The 24,643-nt window shown below is 38.4% G+C and overlaps 1 protein-coding gene across 1 annotated transcript; it reads right to left on the bottom strand.

Moving 5' to 3' along the window:
• Window positions 1-8,566: 8,566 nt before the first annotated feature.
• On the bottom strand, window positions 8,567-14,543 carry LOC122824097. The gene is made up of 14 exons (XM_044104321.1): window positions 14,380-14,543; window positions 13,549-13,754; window positions 13,276-13,413; window positions 12,950-13,088; window positions 12,619-12,863; window positions 12,167-12,561; window positions 11,239-11,380; window positions 11,009-11,152; window positions 10,696-10,754; window positions 10,357-10,547; window positions 9,876-10,279; window positions 9,463-9,562; window positions 9,073-9,262; window positions 8,567-8,995 (listed from the first exon to the last, which is right to left on the bottom strand). Exons 1-14 carry the CDS (start codon window positions 14,515-14,517, stop codon window positions 8,859-8,861), a joined length of 2,628 nt encoding a protein of 875 aa, XP_043960256.1. The 5' UTR covers window positions 14,518-14,543; the 3' UTR covers window positions 8,567-8,858.
• Between the last annotated feature and the right edge of the window lie 10,100 nt (window positions 14,544-24,643).

The following is a 24,643-nucleotide window of genomic DNA, read 5'->3' as shown; positions in this document are numbered from 1 at the left end:
AAAGATTATAACAGAAGCTGTAAGTATGAGGAACATTAGCAGCTTAGGGAAACATAAAATCATACGACTGTAAATAAAAATATTATTGAAAGTAAGTTTTAAAAACTAAACTACCAATGTAAAAAGAGAACTAAAACCAAAAACTTGAACCACCTGCTGTGCTTCTTTCATGTTTCTCTGCTCTAAATCTGTTTCATGATTCAAACATCTCTTCAAAATCCTTCTTTAGGAGTTTGCACTGTGGTTTACTTTTCAGAGTTTTTAGCCTGAAGGTACTTTCTCTTTCTAACTTAGACAATACATCAGACCGTGATTTATTCAAAAGTATAGATTTGGAAAAGTAAATTAAACAGTGGAATGGTAGGATAAGTACCTGATGATGGGGAGAACGGCAACGTTTGGGGATTTATTTGGTTTTCTAGTGTCCGACCTGGATCCCAAATCCACCAGCATGTTGAGGCTCCAGTTACTGACAGAGTTACGCGTTGAGGTCCAGCAGCAGCTGGCTGCCCTGGTTTTAGGAAGGAGAGGACAGATACCTTCATTTAAAGCTTGGCACCAAACACTGACAGGTCACATCAACTGGTCTTTGGTTTGATTAGAAGAAAACGTTCACCTGAACTTCACCGGTTTGTCAGAAGGGAGAATCCAACTCTGAATGTTTTCTGCTTCACACCACTGATTCTTATCAGAGCTGCTGTCGATCTGAGATAACCGTCTGCTGGAGGGGTGGGAACAGTTTCCACTGTAACAGTCCCAGGACTGGGGGTAGTTACAGGTATCAGAAGTCGCTCTGGACCGGACTGACAGCTGGTGAGAAAAAACATAAATGAGCAAAAGATAAATCCACATTTTTTATGGAGAGAATCTGTTTGTTTAGCATAACTTATGAAACCAACTGATCCTTTTCTAAACAGACATCAGATTAAATGTGCATCTTCAGATGATAAAATGATGGAAAATATTGAGCATTAAATGAACACAAGAGTCAAAATAGATTAAACCTGAAAGAATTCATGCTAAAATTCTTAGAAGTGGTTTTGAATGTTCTTATTTATTCACTTATCAATCAGTCATACAAAGAATGACAAACTAATCAATCATTCAGACAGTTGACTGGTAATCAATGAACCTAGGAATCAATCAGTTATTGATTCCAGCAACCATCCATCCATCCATTTTCTGAACACCCTTCTTCCCTAATGGGGTCAGGAGGGTTGCTGGTTCCTCTCCAGCTGCGTCCCGGGCGAGAGGCGGGGTCACGGGGTCACCTGGACAGGTCACCAGTCTGTCACAGGGTGTCAAGACATACAAGACACACAACCATTCACACACACACACCTAGGGAGAATTTAGAGAGACCAATTAACCTGACAGTCATGTTTTTGGACTGTGGGAGGAAGCCGGAGAACCCGGAGAGAACCCACCATGCACAGGGAGAACATGCAAACTCCATGCAGAAAGACCCCGGGCCGGGAATCGAACCCAGGACCTTCTTGCTGCAAGGCAGCAGCTCTACCAACTGCGCCACTGTGCAGCCCTGATTCCAGCAACCATTCAACCAATTTATCAAGTAATTTGATCAGTATATCAATTAGTCATTAATCAACCAGTTTTTATTTAATTAAATACTTAATGGATAAAAATTTTAGCCAGTGAATTAAAGATGTTAATGTTTTGTCATTAAGTAAAATGTCTGGAACTATTAGTGTGTGAAATCTAACATTTTGTTTAAATTTTTTAAATAAAAAACTGGGTTTTTTATTTTAAAAAGGTTCAAAAACAAACCAGGGTTCACTTTAGATGATATCTTGAACTTTTACCTTCTGTTACACAATTTACATATAAAGTGATTTGCAAGAAGCTGAAGGTAAAAAACTGTAAATGTACAATTTTTTATGGTAATTTGGAGAAATAAACATAAGATCTGTGTGAGCTACATCAGAAGAATGTGTTCATAATTTCTCCTAACACACAAAAAGATAAACAGCCTGCTTCAGTTATAGATTTATAATGATTGTTCTCAACCTTAAACGATCCGTTTGGGTTTCTTCCTTTGTAGGCGATGTTGACGGTTCCTCCCCAGTGCTGCAGCGCTGAGATGACGGAGGTCAGCAGGAGCAGCTGAAGGAGGAGCAGCAGCATGGAGGCCATCGTCACGCTCCCAGCACAACTTGAAGATGCTCAGATTTACCTGCAGCAGCTTAAATACACCTGCTGAGCAGGGAGGAGCTCCAGGTGAAGGATCCTGTTCTTCAGTTTGGAGCAATGAAGCAACTGCAGAACTGGTTTTATGGAACAATTGGGATTACAGAACTTTTTACTGTAATTACATGCAGCAGTGATTTGGACCAGCCTCCACCTCCAAACACAATGAGGCTTAACTTTTCCCACTTTCAGAGCATTCAGATTAGTTATCGAAATCTAAATAAACCAATCCTGTTTTGCGGTCCAGCAGCTTTGCCGGTAACAGAAGAGGAAATGCCCGAATGATTACACAGTGGAGAAAGAAGGAAGATGTGTTTAGTTCTTATGTGCTCAAATTATCAGCATCAAACACAACAGCAAGGAAATATTGGATCAACCTTCCAGGTGTTCCAGTTACCTTCATGACAGCAGGTGTAACACGCCCAGCGCCTCAGCATGCAGGCTGTTTCTATAGATATCTGCTAAAAAACTAAATATGTAACCCAGTAAACTCCAGACTGGTGGCTTTATGGAGTGACAAGTCCGATAAGTTTGGAAGAAAGTGGCCATGACAGCAACAGAGCCATGAACTGGTAGGTTGAGTAAAATCCAGGGATCACCAGTTTCCAAGGAAAGCCGTTTGAGACTGTTGCTCTCGAGGAATTCAAGAAATTTCTACATCAAATTGCTTGTTCATGAGTTCATGAGACGACATTATGCTGTAGCCACGAGAAAATTTGTAAAGATCTCCATAAAAATTGGAAAACCATCAACCAGAACTCTGACAATCAGAAAGAGTCCTGACTGCACATTACAGAATATTATATAGACTGTATTGTAAAAGTTGTTTCTATGGTAAAATGTTAAACCATAGTGACAAAATCAAATAATATTCTCTTTTTACAGATTTTATGGGAACTTATTATTTGTTTATGACTAAAAGGCACAAAGGATTTTTCCAAGGCTCTGCTTCACCCTTTGTCTTTGGTTCTTTTATTCTTGGAAACACAAGAAGAGTCCATTTCTTCTCACTGTACACAGAAGGTAACAATAACTCCTGGGACTTACTGCACAGTGAAAAACAAAGAACAGCTGAGTCCCAACTGAAGCAGTTCTTCTAACTGAAAAGAAACAAAACCTAACAAAATAATATTTCATCTGTTTACCTGAATGATGGTTTAAAGGAAAACGTCAAAGTTTAACAACATGCAGCTGTTTTCTCAGCCTCTCACCTCAGTTTTTACCTTTTGTTGTTATTTTATCTGCTTACCTTGGTAGTTCTTTATATTCTGTCATCACAGGTTGATCACTCAGAATTTAAGACTTTGTTTATTTTCATTTTATGATTTACAAGCTAAATTGGCAAAAGATATTCTACAAGAAACTTCTCTAGAAATCTTGATAAAAATGAAGATTTATTGGCTTGAAGTGTATGGGGAGGTAACTGCTGGTTATGGAACATTACCAGTGACTGAAACTGTAAACGGACTAACAGAAAGCTAAGCAGAACCATGCAGACAGTCCTGGCTGCACCGACCGTGGCCCAAAGCTGAAGAATAAATCCTTCAGATCCGGGAAAGAAAGCTGGACTACAACAAAACAGTTACCTTGTTTTCCCGTCTTTCCTCACAGAATTCATCTAGACCTCCATGGTATTCATGACCACCAGCTTTTCAGAACATCCATATCTATTTGAAAATGACATATTAGCTACTTGGTTTTGTGCTGGGGTTGTTGGAATCAAATCCAAATCTCCGTCACAATCCAAAGGAACCATGTTTGCTGGATTGTTTGTGATGCCTCTTTGAATAGTTATGTCAGTGTAGCGTAGTTGAATCTGCGTTGTGTCTTTTGACAAATAATAGCCGGACAACAGCTGATCTGAAGATACTTTTAATGCTCCTGCATTCAAATAGCAGAAAATTGTATTTCAGAACAGGCTTTTTCTTCACAGTGCTCCACAGCGCCTGTTTAACCATGAACACTGTTATCAGCACATGGATGTAGCATTTTTATTAGCAATGTCTCATTAGCATAAGAGCATCAAAATAGCTGCTAACGCAGTTCTATCAGCATTTAACAGAATTCAAGTGCAACAAAGCACATTATTTTACAAGAACAATAATCAAATTGTCAATTATTATCCTTAAAAACATTGATCATGTTGAGGAAAAATGATTATTTTTAGTGCTTAATACAGTTAATCTTACGCCATGTGTAAAAGGTATATTGAACATTCTTATTTTGAATGAATTTCTTAATTTTGAACAGGTTTGGGTTAAGGATTTAAAACTAAACTATTCAATCGGTAAGTATTCAGAAACAGGAACCAAATGCAGATAAAAAGGGGATCTCTGTGAGGCTCCTGCTGTGTTATCAGAGGTCAGGAGGCCATAAAATTAGCATCTCCTGCAGGACAGAAGCCTGTTTGGTTCACAGAACATCAAAAGTATTCCAACCAACATCTGGGATGGTATAAAACTGAATATAACAGAATGTTGAAACCATTAACATTTAATTAAGTATTAATAGCAGGTTTTTAACGAAAATTGTATTATCTAAGTTTAGAACTACTAATCTAGTAAATGATGAATGTATTTGAAAATTGTACTATCTGTGACAATATCTGAATCAAATGGAAATTGTTTGAATGTTATGTTTCATAGGTTAAGAAAAGCAATTGTACCTCATTTTGTACTGTTGATTTTATGTGTTATTTTTGGTAAGGACTCACTTTGGAGATGCTGAATGCAGCAGAGCAAAACTGGGTTTTGTGAAGGTAACCGTTCCTTGAACCAAATTACTGGATTTAGCTTTGTTAAGGAGAAGATAACGGGAGACACTCCGAATTTCACAGGTATCTGTGAAGTCTTATTTTATGGTTTTATTGGCCCAAATGGCCCGTAGAGCCCAGAAAACCAGAATGCAGCTGCTTGCTCCTTTGTCCTACCGGAGACCAAAATGGCCTTTGATCTTGGCGTGATATCAGGGGAAGTTCTAAGTTTTTCTGAGTGTCCAAGGTAGCTTCTGGTTGGTCAAACAGAGGTACGCCTTAATTGAATATATTAAAAAGGAAAGAAACGCCTTCACTATAAGAGTTCATGCACAATAATAATAATTCAGATAGCTGCCATTATTTTGCCTTTTCGGCATCAGCTTTCTCCAAAGACATGTCTTTGCCTCTTTCTCTATCCTTTCTTTTTCTATTTCTTTTGTCTCAGGTAAAGAATGTATATCTCTGTAACTCTGCGGTTTTCTTGTTAATTCATACGCTGCTTTGTATGGGATTAAACTCTGTAATTCTGTGACGTCATCACGCATTGTTGTTTTCCTTGTTGCTGCACGCCGCCCGCTGAGAGGACCTGGGATCAGAGGAAGAGAGAGCCAAGCTTTTTTCCAAATTAAGCTAATTTAAAATACTCTTCCTTAACAATCAACACAGAAAGCAAAACTTTATACCTTCTCCAACGGAATCTGAACAGAAAGAGCGCGACGGAGAGTGTGGAAAACCCTTAACAGACTATAATGGTATGACCCGTTAACTTGTCTATTAAAATGCCGAACTGAAACTCAAAACAATAATCTATTAACTCAACATGTTCAAAAGTAAAGATGATCATTTGCATTTTCATTTGCAAAACATTAAATTTTAATAAAAATAATAATTCTGAAACAGGAAGTTACCCGCTGTTCCACAATGGATTTGTCGACTTTTTCAAAATAAAAGCTGCCAGTGCTCATATAATTTCCTACCGGAATAGCTTCTCTTTTTACAATCTAGTGTAATAACATCACACTGCTACATCAGGATATGTTAGTAGCATGTACTGTAAACGTCTTGCTTCGTTACGACAAACTTTCCTAGGTTTATTAACACTGCTATTTTGTGGTGAGTTAATATTGTAACTGGGTAACCCATTGTAATGGTTGAAGCTTTTTCATAAGCTGCTAGCCCTTGATAGCAAGGTGGCTAGCCTTGTGCTACATTGTCCAGTTTTGTGCAATTGGTTGTTTTTTTCCAACCTGTGCATGTTTCTTGCATCAAAACTGCTGTGACATACATACGTCTTTTTTGTTTGCAACATATAAGTAAAATGGTTTGTCATAGTTTTCAGTCTCAATTTTAACTAGATTTTTTTTGGAGCTTCACACCAGAGTGCGACCTTGGGAAGCTCTGATCCAGAAGCTGCAGGTGCTGTTATATAATTTGGCTACTGATATATAATTTAGTGTAATACGTAGTTTTTGGTTCCTTTATTTAAAGCCTTAATCAATTTATTTGTGAGATCTGTTTCTCAGATCTCAAAAGGGGGACTGTTGAGGAAAAATAATTATTTTGGAAGTGCTAATACAGTTAATCATACGCCAGGTACAAATTTTTAATTGTGAATAGGTTTGGGTTAAAGATTTAAAACTAAACTACTCTATCGGTAAGTATTCAGAAGCAGGAAATTAATGCAGATAAAAAGGGGATCTCTCTGTGAGACTCCTGCTGTGCAACAAGAGGTCAGGAGGCCGTAAAATCAGCATCTCCGGGAGAGGGAAGCTGGTTTGGTTCACAGAACATCAAAGGTCTTCCAGAACCACATCTGGTATGGTTTAAACTAAATACAACATAGAATGTTGAGATCATTAACATTTTTCTAAGTATTAATAGCAAGTTTTTAACCAAAGTGCATTATCTAAGTTTAGAATGGTGAATGCTGAATGTATTTGAAAATTGTACTGTCTATGATAATATCTGAATCAAATGGAAATTGTTTTAATGAAAATGTGTTGTTTAGTATTAGAAAATTGTTCAGGATTTATGTGATAAGGCAAAGATTCAAATCTTTGGAGATGCTGAGTGCAGACGAGCAAAACTAGGTTTGTGAAGGTAATCTTTCGTTAAATCAAATTACTGAGTTTAACTTGTGAAGGAGACACTTTAAAATTCACAGGTATATGTGAAGTCTTATGTTAAGGGTCTATTTGATCAGGTGGCTCTAGAAGACCAGGGGGTCAGGACGCAGCTGCTTGCTCTTTTGTCTTACAGGAGACAAAATTGGCTTTTTGATCTTGGCGTGAAGTTAAGGGAAGGTCTAAGTTTCTCTGAGTGTCCAGAGGAGAGCCTGGTTGGTCGAACCAGGGGTACGCCTTAATTGAATACATTAACAAGGAGAGAAACACCTTCACTATAAGAGATCGAACATGATAATAATAATTCAGATAGCTGCCATATTCTGCCTTTTTGGCATCAGCTTTCTCCAAGGACATGTCTTTGCCTTTTTCACTATCTTTCCTTTTCTATCGTTTTTGTCCCAGGTAAAGAATGTATATCTCTGTAACTCTGCAGTTTTCTTGTTAATTCATACGTTGCTTGTTTTGAGAATTAAACTCTGTGATGTCATCACGCATTGTCGTTCCTGATTGCCACACGCTGCTCGCCGGAAGGACCCGGGAAATAGGAAGAAAGAGAGAGCCAAGCTTTTTCCAAAATTAAGCTAACCTTAGTAATTCTTCCTTTAACAGTGCAAGAGAGGAAAAAGCAAAAGGCCCATCCATTGCACAGAACTCAGAACTCATGCATCCTGTAATTTATGGGCTCCATGTTCATTTGGTCTCATTCAACATTTTCACTTGACTCTGGTTATTTAATGCTTGTTTGTCACCATAATTTTGCGTCGTTGGCAGGATCCCATGTGTGACTTGTGGGTTAGGCTCAGAAGTGAAGAGACAGAAGAACTGATCATAAAATTCACATTTTCCATCATTAGAAAATGTGAATCCACCAAGCTCAAATTTCAACGGTGACCTGGTGAGGATTCCTAATAAATGTTCAATAAGCCTAAATCTTCATTTATGAAATGAACCTACAGGATGTGATGATAAAACTGGCAGAGCTAAAGTCACAGTATCATTTATTCAGAACAGAGAAATGATTGTTTCACAACTTTCACTGATGCTTATGTTTGTTTTTAAATCATTGCATAATCTTGCCCCGGCTTACCTCACTGAGCTTCTTCATCCCCACATACCCCATCAGTCCCTCAGGTCAGCAAATCAGCTGCTCTTGGAGGTACCGAGAACAAAAAGGAAGCTCAGAGGGGACAGGGCTTTCTCTGTTATGGGCCCCAAATTATGGAATGACTTACCTTTGCAGGTCAGAGAGGCCCCTTCTCTGTCCACTTTTAAAGCTCGTCTTAAAACTCATCTATTTAACTTGGCTTTCAACACCAGTGAGATCTAGTTTAAAGTGTATGTCTTTGTTTTTAAACTACTTTTAATTACAATTATTTTTATTTTGTTGTGTTTTTGTTTTTGGATTGTACAGCACTTTGTATCAACTGTGGTTGTTTTAAAGTGCTTTATAAATAAAGCTGGTATGGTATGGTATGGTAAAAACATTTGCATCTTTTAAGAGTCTTTTTATTGAGCCATTTAGAAATACCAAACCCACCCAGGAAAGAACACAAAAAGATAGAAATAATTTTTTAACATATGACTGAGACAACTTAGTTCAAAGCTGACTAATTATAACAGACAAACATTTAATCCGTGCTACCATCATTACAGAGCAGGAGGAAACAGAACTGGTCATTTATTCAGCTATTTGCTTCTACATTAGTTTAGAAAATTACATTACTTCAGAAACACCCAAGATCTCACATTACAGCAACTAAGTTCCAGTTTTAGCTTTCATGTGTAGGCAGAGGTTGGTATTTGGCCCTGGAGGTTTTGGTTTTGTAGATGATCACGCCGCAGATCATCCCAACAGCAGCAAGGAGACATCCAGCCACAAACATCATGTTCAGGTTCAGGTTGACAGCTGCAGACCAGAGGAACACGGTGCTGATGGAGTCCTGTTCACATTTTATCTGCTGCTCATTGAACTCATCTCCTTACCTGAGCCCCCTCTGGGGTCCGCTTCACGCTTCAGACGCAAAGGACCCTGGGAAACGAAGTGCTTTCCGCTCTCGATCACAGCCTCTCTCTTTCTGCGGACGTTGTGCCCGGTGGAGTTGCTGCATCCCCTTGAGCACCTGGTGTTGGGGTTTCCTGCTTCACACATCATGACTGTGCAGCTGATGTACACCTGAACTCAACAACACACAGAACAGAAATGAACAGAAACCACTCCCTCTGGTGTTTGTTTTCATACAGAATATATTAATAATTCATTATTTTTAGATAATAATTGCTACTTTTGTTCAAAAATGTACACAAACAAAAGGTGCAAACTGCATTCAGTTGGTGGAAATACTCCAATTCAATTAAAACTCTTTTCCAGCTCACCTGATCATGCAGTCCGATGAACTTGAAGGCCTCAATGCTGAACCTGAACTCCTTGTTGTTGGCGGTGGAGTGGATCTGCAGAGTCGGGTCAACATTGCACCTGATTGGAACCAAAGGCTCATGTTAACTGGATCAGATGGAAATGATCATCGTCAAACATCTTCAGAAGTTGGTCAAATAAACAGTTTTTTATAAAAAGACAAGAAAATTTAGCTTTAAATAAAATTCTCTTTTAACTAAACTGCTTATTTTGGGAGTTTTAAATATAAATATTTTGACATTTGAATTGGATTTTTGTCATTTTATCTGCATGTCTTCACCAATATTAATGTGTAATTCTAAGCAGCCATTATTAAAGATGATGAAGCATTAACGTCATGCATGCGTTGGCCAGATGGAAAGCCAGGCCTCACCCGTTCTCAATGATGGAGTAGGTTGGATGGTAGTTGGGGTTGTCATACGGTGCAGCTCTGCAGGACTCCACAAACATCTCGGTGTTGTTGACGGAGGAGCTGGCGTCCAGCTGCATGTAGATCCTGTCTCCAACGTCGTACTCCAGGGGGTAAGAGTTTGGGCTGAACATGGCGCCGAACCGATTGTCTGGGTAGAACTCAAGCTGGTAGGTGAACGTGCCGAAGCCTTTCTCCCACACCGTGACGTTCTTTCTGTGCACTTTGAAGCTCAGGGTCACATTCCCCCGTTTGGGGTACTGGCAGTAGAACCGGGCCTCCACCAGGTGCTTCCTGGTGATCAGAGCATTTCGGTCGTCACTCCCCGTGGTGATCTCATTCTTGAAAATGAGGTAGTCATCGTCTTCCTGCAGAGGGAGAGGTCAGTGTTAAAACAGCTAACTGACCGGGAGGAGATGAGAGTGACGTGTCAAACCGCTCTCACCTCGATCTGAGTCCCACATCCGTTGAGGGGGATGATGGCGACGATGTGAGTGCTGTTGGAGTGTCTGTGGAGGCTGCAGATGGTGTTGCTGGGGTCACTGAGGCGAAGATGATCCTCCTGGAGTCCAAAGAAGGAAGCTTTGTCAACCTCAACCTTCATTGTGGATTCGCTGCAGGTCACTGTGGCTTCAACTGGAACAAACACAAATGTTTTAAATGTTTAGTAGGCAACAAAGAATGGCCTGAAATTTGAATAATTTCTGTAAAATTATTTCCACAGATCGATGGAACTGTTTTCTTGGTCTACTGAAGGTATTTCCCAAAGAAAGCTCACACTTACTCTGATGCTTTTGGACTTCCACCAGAACACACCTCATCTCAGACTGATAGGCAGAGTTCCTGAAAATGTATTACAAGAAACTGTTTCATTTTCCTTTTGAATGAAACACTTCTGTCATTTATGAAATAACTACTGTGCTACTACTGTTCTCATCAACCTAACAATGGGAAAAACCCTTATGTCCCTAAAATGGACATTAAATAAGGAAAAAGATTGTCTGGAAGGCTTGCGTCTGTTATGAAGAGATTGTAAAGCTGTTCATGGCTGAGGTACAAAATGAAAGAGACAAAAGATGAACTAATCCTGGTCTCACCCGTTCACTGATTCCACCACAAAGCAGATTGGGTATTGTTCCTCCAGGTCGTCTTCAGCTGGTGTCCACCTGATGACAAAGTCGTTGTTGGTGTCCCTGTGCTTGGTGACGTTTGTTGGCCCACTGAAGACGATGTTTTGGATTCTGGGTGACAAGAAAAGCAGAGGTTATTATCTGATCAGTGTTGATTTGTCATTGGGATCAGCCTTTAGTGAACTCTGGTAACTTACGATGAATACACTGCGGTTGCCTTGACTCTGATCTCCACCTCTTTGTTGACCTCAGCCGTGATCCGTGTTCCATGTGAAGGTGTCGGAGACTCAAATTTAGGCAGGTAGAGACCCTCCTCACATGAGGGAACGGGCGGGTCCACTGGGGAATAAAAAGAAACAAACTTTAAATACAACCTTGTTTTCCACTTGAGCATTTGCATTATAATGTACTTCTGAATGGAAGATGTTTGTATATATCAGTCAAAGGCTCTGGTAATCTGCCTACATTCACACTTCTTGGCACACAGGGAGAAAATGGAGAACCAACCTTTACTTTGTGTACATTTATTAAGGAATAAATACAACATTGGGAAATGATAAACGAATCACCACATTCCACAATCTATGACTTTCTGTTCCCTGAAGAACACCGCGTCTCACTGAGGCCTACTGGTCTTAACCACTTTTCAAAAGGAAATTTGACGATTTACTGTTGGTGATGAGCTCACAGTCTGAGATCAAAAGGTCTCTCTGCGGTTCCCACACTTGAACCGGGCAGGTGGGTCATTAGCAGTACTGATCTAAAAGTTGACTAATATTTCCACTCAGAAAAAACAAGCAACAAATTAAGCTTGATCCAAATATTTGCCAGAGGTATGAAAACCGTTTCCTCCTAGATCCTAATTTGTTTCTTACATGACAAAAGTAAACTCTTCTGTAAACTTTAACTGGACTGTGTTTGAACCCCATTTCTCAGGGTTAGCCCCATTTCTCATTTCTTAAGCTTTGTCAACCCCAGAAATAAGAGTTAAGGATTATGGTATGAAATGGTATTCAGCTTTTATTTAGCCTTTCCTGCAACACTCCCAGTGGGTCTGGTTTGAAAAACGACAGAAAAAACACTTTGTGGCCAGTTATTTATTGAAACCAGTAAATGTGTTCTTACCTAGAAAAGAGAACTGCAGAGGTTGCTTACTAAGGGGAGTACTGCTCACACTTTGCCCGGTTGGTGTGGGTGCAATGGCAGTCTGCCACCACCAGGGGTTGTATGTGGTAGTTGTGGGAGTTGGTGTAGTGGTAGTCTGCCACCACCACCAGGGGTTGTTTGTGGTTGTGGGAGTTGGTGTAGTGGTAGTCTGCCACCACCACCAGGGGTTGTTTGTGGTAATTGTGGTAGTTGGTGCAGCGGTAGTTGTGGGAGCTTGTGTAGTGGTAGTCTGCCACCACCACCAGGGGTTGTTTGTGGTAGTTGGTGCAGCGGTAGTTGTGAGAATTTGTGCAATGCCAGTGTGCCACCACCACCAGGGGTTGTTTGTGGTAGTTGTGGGAGTTTGTGTAGTGGTAGACTGCCACCACCACCAGGGGTTGTTTGTGGTAATTGGTGCAGCTGTAGTTGTGGGAGTTTGTGTAGTGGTAGACTGCCACCACCAGGGGTTGTTTGTGGTAGTTGTAGTTGGGGGGGCGGAGGAAGTCTGCAACCAGGATTGTCTCTTCATCCTTGAAGGCAGTGGATACTTGCGAACACTTGATCCATCAGAGTAGAACAAATCGATAGTGCCGCGTGCGTAGTCTTCTACCACCATCTCAAAACCAAAGATTCTGTAGTCGGAATAGGTGGACTGGTAGCGTAAAGTGCAAGAATCCTGGAAAAACAAACACATACTAATTAAATAGTTAATTATCACAGGTTTATATGAGCTAATAATATAACTTAAAACATGTGACTGACCTGGTCAAGCTGGAAGCCTGAAGGGAGATGGCAGTTCTCACACTCGTATCCGTAGTTACTCCCATACCTGCAGCGGACTCGGTCACCATCAGGGTCAAAGGCAGCCAGCCTGTACGTTCTTGGGCAGTTCTGAGGAACTCTTCATTAGATGCAAACACAAGTTGTAAAATCAGAAAACCAAGAACAAAAGTATTTTCAACATTCTCTGAAGTCTCCGACATTGACTGGATGAAAATCACATTGAAAATGATGCAAATATTTTGGTTTATTCTTTACATTTGATTATATTAAAGGCAGATCAGTTACAGACACCAAAGGATAGTTACCTTAAGAAGGGGACAATGGCAATGTCAGGTGATTTATTTGGTTTTCTTGTGTCCGACCTCGTTCCAAAATCCACTTGAGAATCGTAGTTCCAGTTAACAACCGAGTTACGAGTATCGATCCAGCAGCAGCTGGCTGCCCTGGTATTTTAAAAGGACAAGACAAGATAAAGCTTCATGTATATTTGGCCAAAAACACAACAGCTTTTCATAACATGGGTGATGATATTCAAAGTGATTCCATTCTTTCAAATATGAATATATTTTTAATCTCACCTGAGATTGAAAGGTTTGTCACTGGGGAGGGTCCACGTCTCAACAGTTTCTGATTCGCACCACTGGCTTTTATAGGATGGAGTGTTGCTGCTGGAGTCAATTTGACTTCTGACTCGAGTGTTTGCATAGCCGCAGTTACCACCGTAACAATACCAGTAGAGGTAATAATAACAGGAATCATACGTATCTCTGGTACGGAGAGACATCTGTGGGAGAAATATAAGAAAATATGAAACTTTACAGCACAAGATGGTTTCAGTCCTTCATGTAAATGATTGATTTAACATTTTTAAAAAAGGTTGAAACTGTTTGTTTTAAGTAATAAATAGTAAAACATATTAAAGATTTTTTCTAATTTGAAATTGAAGTAGCTGTAAAGCAAGAAAAAAATGTTTTAAAATGTTTCATCAATCAGCTAGTTGGTAAGTGTTTCACATTTTTATGATTTTATGATTTGTGGACAATCATCTCAAAAGTCTTGAAGAAAAGAAAGAAGATGCAATAATGTATTACAGAATAAAGATTCAATAATTTATTAAATTATTAAAATCTGATTATTTCAGTAAATCCATCACTATGTGAACCACAGATTAATCACACTCGTACTAATGACTTCAAGTTTTTATTTCCGTTAATTAAAAAATATACATAATACAGAAATGCGGGTTTAATGAAAAGTATGTTTAATACATGCTTAAAGGATGTGACTGTATACACAACCTTCCTCACAGTTTTGCATATTAATATGGAGCAACAGTCAAAACAAAACTTTTTTATGCTAAATATCATTCTGTTAAATCTAAATATAAAATGTTATTTTGGGGTTTTTACCTTAACCGTCCCATCAGGGTTCCTTCCTTTGTAGGTGAAGCTGGTGGTTCCTCCCCAGTGATGAGACGCCGACACCTGGGAGGTGAGCAGCAGCAGCTGCAGCAGCAGCTGCAGCAGAAGAAACACAGCAGAGGCCATCTTGATGCTCTCAGCTCAGCTCTGCCTCCCGTCTCCCTGCAGCATCTTAAATACACCTGCCAGGGCAGAAGGGTGTTGCAGGATGAAGGAATGAAGAGAAACAATGAGGCATCTGCAGAACTGGTTTGAGAAAGCAAACAGAAACTAGAGCATATTTCACTTAAACTGATGCAGATGAAGAGCAGGATGGGAAAACATTTCTAATTTTCTGTTTTGAAATAAAACTTTATCAAACAGCATTTTCGTGAATAAATGAGTGACATGTGAATGAAAACATGAAAGGCTCAATAAATAAATGGATTAAGATAAAAACTGTTTGAATTTATTTTTTCAATAAAAAAATATAATTTTCTTTCATATTTCAGGAGTGTTTGTTAAAATAAAATGATGTAAAATGAAAGAAAGATTTTAAACAGTAACTTTTCACATGATCACATCTGAAGGCAGCAATAAGTTTTTATTATTCTAGACATTTCTTCCTGTCTCTCCACCCAACACCGTCATTGTTTATAGAAGAAGTAAGTGCTCTGTTGTTTCTCCTTCTTTTCTATCACCAAAATCAAAGTTAATCTCAGTGATGCAAAGACATTTGGTCCCAGTCTGATTCTGTTTGTGTTTCCTGTGAAATCCTGAGTCACTGTGATGTCAAAGTTGCTGCTGGCTCCAAATTACGCAGCTTCCTGTCAGGCTGCCAAACACCAGAGATCCCAGTTTCTTTTTACTTTTTTCCACCTGTTTATAATGACAAAGGAATAAAACAGATAATATAAAAGCAAAACACACAACTTTAGCTTTGTTACTGTTTGTCTCCTTTTAATATTCTTGGGAACTTGGTTTTTAACCTTAATGAAATATTAACAATGCTCAGCTAAAGTTTAGATAGCGTAGTTCATTTCAGTGACTGTTTCAACAGGAGAAGGAAAATAAAACTTTCCTCTTGTATGATTACTACTATTGTCTTCTGTGTCAAATTGCATCCCAGGTTAATAGGCACTTCTCACATAAATGATAAATATGAAGAGATTCTGTATCAAGACCCTTTTAGGGCCCTTTGGAAAAAACAAATGCTTGGATTAAAAGTATAGATTTGGCTTTAAGTTCCTTTTTGACATGATAATAATAATTAAGTGATTGTACACAGAGACTGCAATGGATCTACCAGAGCAGCTTTAAATGGAAATCATAAGGTTCCATTTTGTAGAACCATTTCTGCTCAAAGTGCTGCGTCTGTGACAGGATCTGCAGGGAGGAACTCTCTCCCTGCCAATTTAAAGTCTGTTACCAGTTTTTAGTTTGTTCAAAAACAAACACAACTCTGGTTAAAAACAAAACTGCATCCCTGCCTAATGATTTTATGTTTTTATGTTTCAGTGTTCTATATGTATGATTTTATATATGTAGTAGCGTCATGTTGTATTATTTTAAATGACTATCATTCCACTTTTAATAGTTCTTAGAAATATTTGTTCCCATCTAGGGACAAGTGCTGCAAATTAGCTTGTGCTACTTGCACTATAATACAAGAATGGCTCTGCTGTTTGATTCAGTTTGTCTGTTACTGTGTGTCTGTTCCTATTAATCTAATAAAATAAAATAAAAATTAGTTCCTCAAGCGGTAATTGTGTTTATATTGAGACTCATTAAAGGTATTTTCATACCTGACAGTCCGGCAGACTTGGTTTAAAACTGAAACATCTGTTCCATCTCCAGCTGATGCTGTTTTCTTTCTGTCTGCTCTGAGTCAAACCATCCTGTTCCTCTCCTGGCCTGTGGGGGCGCTGCACCGAGAACTACTGAAGGAAACGACACAAAAATCTCAGAAGAAAATCTCGAGCGCAACTTTCTTCTTCACCAGATGTAAATAAAAATAAAGTAGCGTCAGAGTTTAGCTGTTGAGGGATTTCTCTTTGTCTTTTGCTAAAGGCCACGAGCCATTTCTCCTGCTAGCGCTAGGCTAGCATGTTTGTTTTGGTTGTATTTACCCAGAATGCATGGCGCTGTAGCCCATGTCTCGCTTTAAACGCAAGCTCCGGTTCACATTCAAACCGCAGCAAGTTCGTTTCAACGAGGTTTGTAGGCGGACCAGAGAGTCGCTTCTTTGGTCCGATTAAACATTCAAGCCTCCCGAAATGAACCAGAGTTCACCGGCAGCTGGACCGGTGAACTCTGTAATCGTAATCGTAGTTCGATTACAGCGACTAAACGAAGCAGGTGTGAATGGACCCTAGTGGAGACTGAAAGACCTAATGTGCCAAATGGATTAAATATCGTAACAAAACAAGTAATCATGTGTTTTGATTGTTAAATTTCCAGCATTAACAAACAACGCAGAAATGAAAAGTGAAACATCTCACCTCTTTTTGTTTCTGTTCTGCAGAGAGATATTACATTGTTAAGCAGGAATGTTCTGAGTGCCATTTATATATTTTCACTTTGTTTTTCTAAATGTGAGACATAAAAAACAACCGCACTCCGTTTTTTGTCCACTTGTCCTGCGTTGGCATTTCAGGTGTAACAATTACAGAATCCTGCTGCCTACATGCCAACGCAGGTTCACTCTATAGAAACTTGTTGTCCTAATTCAGATCTGGTCCTAGCAGGAATAAAATAAAATTAAAATCTATGTGGAAGCCATAACTCACTTTGTTTTATGTCTTTATGTTTACATTAAAGCCATTTTGTAAAGTGAAAAGATGTTTCCAGATTAGTTTTACCTTTTGCTGATCAATGCAAGCAGATTGTTCAAGGTGGGGGTGCACTGATTTATCGGCCAGCCGATTTATTGGTGGCGATTTTCTTAATTTGGGAGATCAAAATGGAAGTCGGTTACTCTTCCCTAAAAACAAGTGAAACCACTCAAAGTGACCCAGTGGAAACTTCTGTGTTTCTGCTTTGGTCCATTTGGAGGAGGATGTTAAAAATAGAAACACAAAACGATCATGTTGACTGGAAGGTGTCCTGGTCTCTGCAGAAAACGTCCGGATCGTTTCATGTCTGATTTACAGAAACTACAAAACATTAGTAGAATATAGACTGTGACTTGTGCATATTGGTGACAGAAACGCAGCTAATTTGGTGCTTGTCATGACAGCAATTGTAGGTTTACATTAACGTTAAGTGATGACTGATTTAAAACTTTAGCGTTCTCAAACTGATGACAGATCTGAAAGTTAAGAGTTGATGGTGCAACGCCTGATGATGGAACTGGTTTTTCTGCTCTGACATAGGTTTCATTTCTTTGTCAGTGTTTTCTGCCATCACCGTAGCAACCTTGTCTTTCACATGCAGCTCTTAACTTCTTTGTTTTCTCTGTAATCAGTCATCACAGCTCCTTTCTGTTTTGGTTCAGTGACATTGTGATCTTTCAACTAAACAGTGCAGTGAACTCTGTGGCCATTAAAGCAAATAAATCTATTCAGATTTTCATGCTTCCTGTAGAAATGATAATTTTATGCTTTTTGCTGTTGAAACAGTGAAAATGTATTCTAAACGTTTTGACATTATTTGACATCATTTATTTGATGCAAACATATTCACAGCAACTTCTGCAGCATTTCAATATTCATTTATTAAATGTCCGTTGGGTTTTGAATCTCATGTCTTTGTTTCCGGTAATGTAAATAATTTGTGACTAAGGGTGAGGGTTAAATTGGTGAAAATGTAAAAATGAGCAAATACAGATTTTGATTTAAAATCATTTTCATTCAACTAAGAAGTTCCTGGTAGAAAATATCTAAAGGCAATGAAAAAATGTAAAATGAACAATAAATTTTATTATAAAATGCCACATGAGAAATAATTTGTATTCTTTCCTGTAATGACTCATAAAACTCTTTGTCAGTCCAACCTTCCTGCTTCCTGAACAGATTTCTGTCTTGTTCTCTGGTACGTTGATGATTTATCTGGCGATGAACCTGAAGCCTCTGAGGTTGAAACGCCTCCCAACCATTCCCCTAATCTTTGTCTCCTTCCACAGATTCAGGTCAGGACTGTGATGGCCATAAATCCAAAGTATGAAGTAATAACTGTGAGCGTTTTGGCCTGCCTACACCAGCTTTCACTGTAAAACATGAACAGCTCTGGTGAGTTGAGACAAACCTGCATAAAATTAGTGAGATTTTAATTAGTTATAATCTCCATATTTATTGCAGTTTTTATTGCACATCTATCACCAAACGGCTTCAGGCCTTTAGGTGATGTGAGACAGAGGGACGGCCATGAGCGCAGATAAACAGCTAAAGCGTTTCCTTACATAATGCATAAATCATAACATTATGATTTATTTCAGACGAGGATCTTACAGAACTGGTGACCTGATCTGTTGAACGTAACGAGGGTTTGATGGATGAAACTTTCTTTTCTCTGCATTTTTCGTCTCTAACAGTGAAGTTTTCCTTCTTGGAGGAGAAAGACTTTAGAAATAATTTTTCTACTTAGGTTGTGCAGTTCTGTGTTTCATGTTGTCCCTGTGAGTGAGTGCGTTTCTCTGGGTACTCCAGCATCCATTTTAGACAAACGTAGTTCTAATTCCTGCTGTCTGAACGTGTCGGAGCTTTAAGGAAGACCTGACCTGTCCCAGGTGTCTCACCTGAGACCAAAACCTGCATCAGATAAGAATGTGGCCTCACCTCCCTGTTGTCTATCATCTGTCACCTTTGTTTGATTTGGACGCCCATCAGGTCGAGCAGACGGGAACTTTTAGCATTCCTTCAGCTTATAGTGGGTGTTGCTTCACCGTCTAAATATAACTTCTGGCTTCAGACACGAGAGACGCCGAAGTGACGGAAAGAAGGTGACAAAGACGAATTTACAGGAAACTTCAGGTCCTAATATAGAAATATTTCCTCTATAAAATTCAAACAGATAGATCTTATTGTTATCCTGTCATTGTGATTTTAATATTTCTGAGCTTCCTAATCAGATTATAAGGAGTCAAAAATGGGTTAAAAGAAGTATTTAAGTCAGTAATTATTTTTAATTGCACTGAATTAATGCAGTTTTTACAATAGTGTCGGATTTTAAGGGCTGTAAATGTAAAGCTCCACATTTACCTCATTCTTGCAGAAACTGTAAATTTTTCATTCAAATCAGAAACTGTGCAAGATGCTGGAAGCAAAAAATGTCCACAAATATGATTTGACCCTAAATGAATGCAGAGCAGATTATTTCCATAAAAGCCTCTTGTTTAGTTTTTTAATTTGAAAGCTTTGATCCCTTCAGGCTCTTTGAATTGTCAGATGTGCAAAATGATTGAATTAAATTACTGCAGGCCCAGTTCTGAGTGAAGCGGGTCATGTACGGTATCGGACCGCGGCAGTAAATAGGATCCAGGTGACGACATGAATCACATGAGTTTGCAGTTACACATAGTTGAGCTAATTTAAAAATATAAAGAAAACTGGCTGAATATAAACCAGAACTTATTTAAAATCAGTTTTTCTTCTGGATTTTATTTTAAAAAGTGTTCTTGGTGTAAAGTTAATTTAAAAAAAACTACAACAACCTGTCTTGTGACGGGTGGATTGTGAAACTAAACATCACGTTTAGAGACACGAGTTTGGCATCCAGTCAGCTGGAAAACTGGTGAGCTGCTGCGATGTCAACACTTCTGGTTGATGATGCCAGAAGGAAACTAAATTTTAGAGCAAAGCCAGTAACCAGCAGCTACAAATATTTAAAAACTGAATGATCTGCCGTCAGCAGCAGACAGTCTGGACTGAGATCAGGCTTTGGGACTCGCTGTCGTCCTTCAGCTGCTCATCTCCTGGTTTTCAGAGGGTTTTGCCCCCTGCTGTTGTCTTTAGATGTCGTTGAATTCGAGCCGCTCCGGATGGAGCCACGTTGGAGAAACTCAACTTTCATTCAGACGTTTTCCTGTTCTAATCTTCATTCCTGCCTTTCTGAGGAAAATACTTTTTTGGACAATCATTCCTTCTTGTGTAGTTGAACTGATTTTGGCAATACTTTTCATACTTATTTGTTATGATGTGTAACCATAGCAACGGGGTGGTCAACAGGTAGCAGCTGGTTAAAACTGGAAAAGCTGAAATAAAACCGCAGCTGAAGTCAGAAATCCCAGAGTTCATTTAATTTCCCTTTGGGATCAATAAAATATTTCAGAATTTGAATATTTATACTAAAGGTTCTTTACTCACGATGCCATTTAAACTGCATAAGTTCCTCCTGGACCAAAACGTGCCATGATGCTGCCACCACCGTGTTTCACAGTCACTATGTTGTTGCTTCATGTTTCCCAAGTAGCCAAATATTTTAGTTTTTTATTTATCAGTCCAAATGACAGGATATGTAAGGTCTGAGTCAGGAGGCCAACTGTCATCAGTTTGCAGTCATGGCTTCTTCCTCTGTGAGCCAAAATGAGTCCATGTTTGGATGTTTCTCTCATTTTTTACCAGCTTCAGTAGTTTCTTTACCGGATCTTTAGCTTTCAGAACCAGTGTGGGCCGGACCTTCCCAGGACCTTTAGATTCATGTCTTTGGGTCTCATATTTTAACCTGGCAGCTCTGATCGTATTCTTAACTTTTGCTTTCTTTTCTTATCCTTAAGGACTGAGGTCAGTGAAACTGCCCAGAGAACATTTTGGTTCTAGTTACTAATCGGTGTGTTTGAATGTGTTTTGTGTTGGTTTTGACTTTGTTAGCCAGTTTTCCCAGGGCTGGCTCTCATTACTGACCCGTTTTCTGCTCGTCAGATTAACTCCTGTGTTCTTGGTTTCTTTGTTTCGTCTCAGCAGCTCTTTGGCCTCACCTTCCCTGAACAATGTTTTTCATTTTGTTCATTCAAAACCTGTTTTTTTAGATACATGGAGTTGCAGAGGAATCTGTCATGTGTTTATTAATGTCTCTCTGTCCTGCATCCACCCAGCTGCTGCCTGCAGCATCGTCTTCATCTAAACCTGAATATTTACAACTTGCAGTGAGAAAACTGGTAGCTTCAAAATCTAATCTCTCTAATCTTTATTCTGAGCAAATAGTGAAATAATAAATATGGCCTTTTATTGAACACAGCAACTCAATATTTTATTCTTAAAGCTTTTTGCTAATTTCCAGTTTAATTGCTTTTTCAAGTCAATATTCTCTTTTTCTAATGATTTCTACCTTGTTCCCCTTTTCCATCTCACACCTGTTGAATTCAGAGATTTAAAATCTAACACCTGATAAAAAATGTGATAAATAGTCTCAGGTGACATAATTGAACATGATAAGATCTATTCCTTTCCTACAAGCTTATAAGTGTGTATCTACAAGGAAGTACATGGACTCAGCAGAGATTAGGATTCCTGACGTCGACGTGTTGCTGAAACTTGAACCTTATCTGGTTACAGTGGAGCGAAGCGGAGGCGCTCTGTTTCACCTGGACAAGTGCAGATACTAAAAGAAAAACCCAGGTCAGCAGTTTGAGGTTCTGATTGTGTCTAGAATATTCTAGTTAGGCAACGACACAGGGAGGCATTTTAGAGAAATATTTCTGGATGAAGGAGATTAGAAAATGTCTGCATGTCCTGATAAAGATCCTGGTCAGAATATCTGATCAGATGAGAGGAACTTGTTTTCCCAGGAGGTCAAATTCTCTTAATAATATAAATTCTGTGTCAATATGAGAAATTTTGCTCAAATCAAATTAAACTAAAACTTACTTGATGTTTGATTAATATTTATTGAGTTGAGTTCAGAATATTGTATTTATCCTAAAGGGAAATTTGACGTTTATCTTCAGAGTTGTTGTGGATGGGCAGGAAGGATCTCCTGTAGCAGTCAGTCCTGCAATGGCTTTGAAGAGGCCTCTGACTGAAGTCTGTCTCATGACCATCACGACATGCTAGCAGCTGAATAAAGACAAATATGAGCTGAACAATATTTAACTTTCAAGCTTCTCCAACAATGGTTAGAAACGTAGCAAACAATTTAAATTCATAAAGGAATTCATAAGCAAAAATCCTAGAATAACTCAAAACTGAAAACCAAAATGGCCGACTGATCAAGGGCACTTTGATCAGGGTGAGTTGTTGTGTTGCATGTGAAAGGTTTGCTGTGGATGAGCTGATGTGTGTTTGTATAAATGTGAGTGAATGGATGAAAGAGGCTCCGCTGTGAGAGGTTAAAGGTCAGTCCGTTCATCATGACGGCGTCACCCTTGGCAACATAAGACTTGTGCAAACACAACGTTCATGACTGTAATAAATCCGTTCCCAGCCACATAACTCCATACAGCTTCATTGAAAGGTTTATTAAAACATTATTTCAGTAAAGTTCTGTTCTGAACTTCAGCCGACTGAGTCCGTTTGTTCTGAAACTGATCCTCTGGGTTCAGGTTGAATGCAGAGTTAAACCTGTCAGTCAACAGACGATTCATTTCCTCCTGTTCCTGTTGCACTTTGGCCCAAAGCCAGCTGCCTTAATGAACATTTTCTGTGTTGTTTATTTGATGAGCCGACACTCGTGCCTTAATGAGCATCCAGAATTGATTCACATGTGAGGTGAATCATGTTCAACAACTGGCTGCTGATTCCAGGAAACCAAAAGTTAAAAATGCATTTCTGTTCTCATTTGCTGCTGAAATGAAACAAAACCAGAACAACAATAAACCTGGATAGAAAGAAGCTCAGAATACAGTCAGAGAGTTTCATCAGTTCTGCTTATATTAACTATTCATTTTAAGCTGCAGTTAACAGGTTAGTACAGCTGAAAACAGAAATCTGTAACTCCAGTCATCTAGTGTCACCGTCCTGCAACCTTTAGTTCATCCCGGCTCCAACACACCTGAATCAGGTGAATGCTTAATGACCAGGCCTTTGCAAAACATGCTAACATGCTGAGGAGGTAAATCTACCTGTTCAGGTTGCAGATTCAGGTGTGTTGGAGCTGGGAAGCATCCAAAGGTAGCAGGACGGCCAGACTCCTGGTTTAAAACCCCTCCAGTTTAACAACAAACAGGATCAACTGCTTGAGGCAACAGAGTCAAATCATTTGGACAGCTGAACTGGAAAAGAAGCAAAACTGTTCATGTCTGTGATGGTACCATTAACCCAGGAAGTACTGAAGAGTTTTAAACTAACATCTGTTCCTTTCAGGACGATGTCTTATCCTGGGAAATCCACAGAGAAATCACATTTTAATCACATTTTAATCACATTTTAATCACATTTTAATCACATTTTAATCACATTTTAGTCACATTTTAATCACATTTTAGTCACATTTTAATCACATTTTAATCACATTTTAGTCACATTTTAATCACATTTTAATCATATTTTAGTCACATTTTAATCACATTTTAGTCACATTTTAGTCACATTTTAATCATATTTTAATCACATTTTAGTCACATTTTAATCACATTTTAGTCACATTTTAATCACATTTTAGTCACATTTTAGTCACATTTAATCACATTTTAGTCACATTTTAATCACATTTTATTCACATTTTAGTCACATTTTAATCACATTTTAATCACATTTTAGTCACATTTTAATCACATTTTAATCACATTTTAGTCACATTTTAATCACATTTTAGTCACATTTTAGTCACATTTTAATCACATTTTAATCACATTTTAGTCACATTTTAATCACATTTTAATCACATTTTAATCACATTTTAGTCACATTTTAGTCACATTTTAATCACATTTTAATCACATTTTAGTCACATTTTAGTCACATTTTAGTCACATTTTAATCACATTTTAGTCACATTTTAGTCACATTTTAGTCACATTTTAGTCACATTTTAGTCACATTTTAATCACATTTTAGTCACATTTTAATCACATTTTAGTCACATTTTAGTCACATTTTAATCACATTTTAATCACATTTTAGTCACATTTTAGTCACATTTTAGTCACATTTTAGTCACATTTTAATCACATTTTGATCACATTTTAGTCACATTTTAGTCACATTTTAGTCACATTTTAGTCACATTTTAGTCACATTTTAATCACATTTTAGTCACATTTTAGTCACATTTTAATCACATTTTAGTCACATTTTAGTCACATTTTAATCACATTTTAGTCACATTTTAGTCACATTTTAGTCAAATTTTAATCACATTTTATTCACATTTTAGTCACATTTTAATCACATTTTAATCA

The sequence above is a fragment of the Gambusia affinis genome, linkage group LG02 (assembly GCF_019740435.1).
Source record: "Gambusia affinis linkage group LG02, SWU_Gaff_1.0, whole genome shotgun sequence".
NCBI classification, from domain to species: domain Eukaryota; kingdom Metazoa; phylum Chordata; class Actinopteri; order Cyprinodontiformes; family Poeciliidae; genus Gambusia; species Gambusia affinis.
This window is presented reverse-complemented; position numbering and strand designations above follow the sequence as displayed.

Coding starts and splice junctions, on each gene's coding strand:
- LOC122824097 (XM_044104321.1), bottom strand. CDS start 14,517: ATGGCCTCTGCTGTGTTTCTTCTGCTGCAGCTGCTGCTGCAGCTGCTG. Junction 12,864..12,949: donor CAGGCTTCCAGCTTGACCAG/GTCAGTCACATG, acceptor TTGTTTTTCCAG/GATTCTTGCACTTTACGCTA. Junction 8,996..9,072: donor GGACCCCAGAGGGGGCTCAG/GTAAGGAGATGA, acceptor TCTGGTCTGCAG/CTGTCAACCTGAACCTGAAC.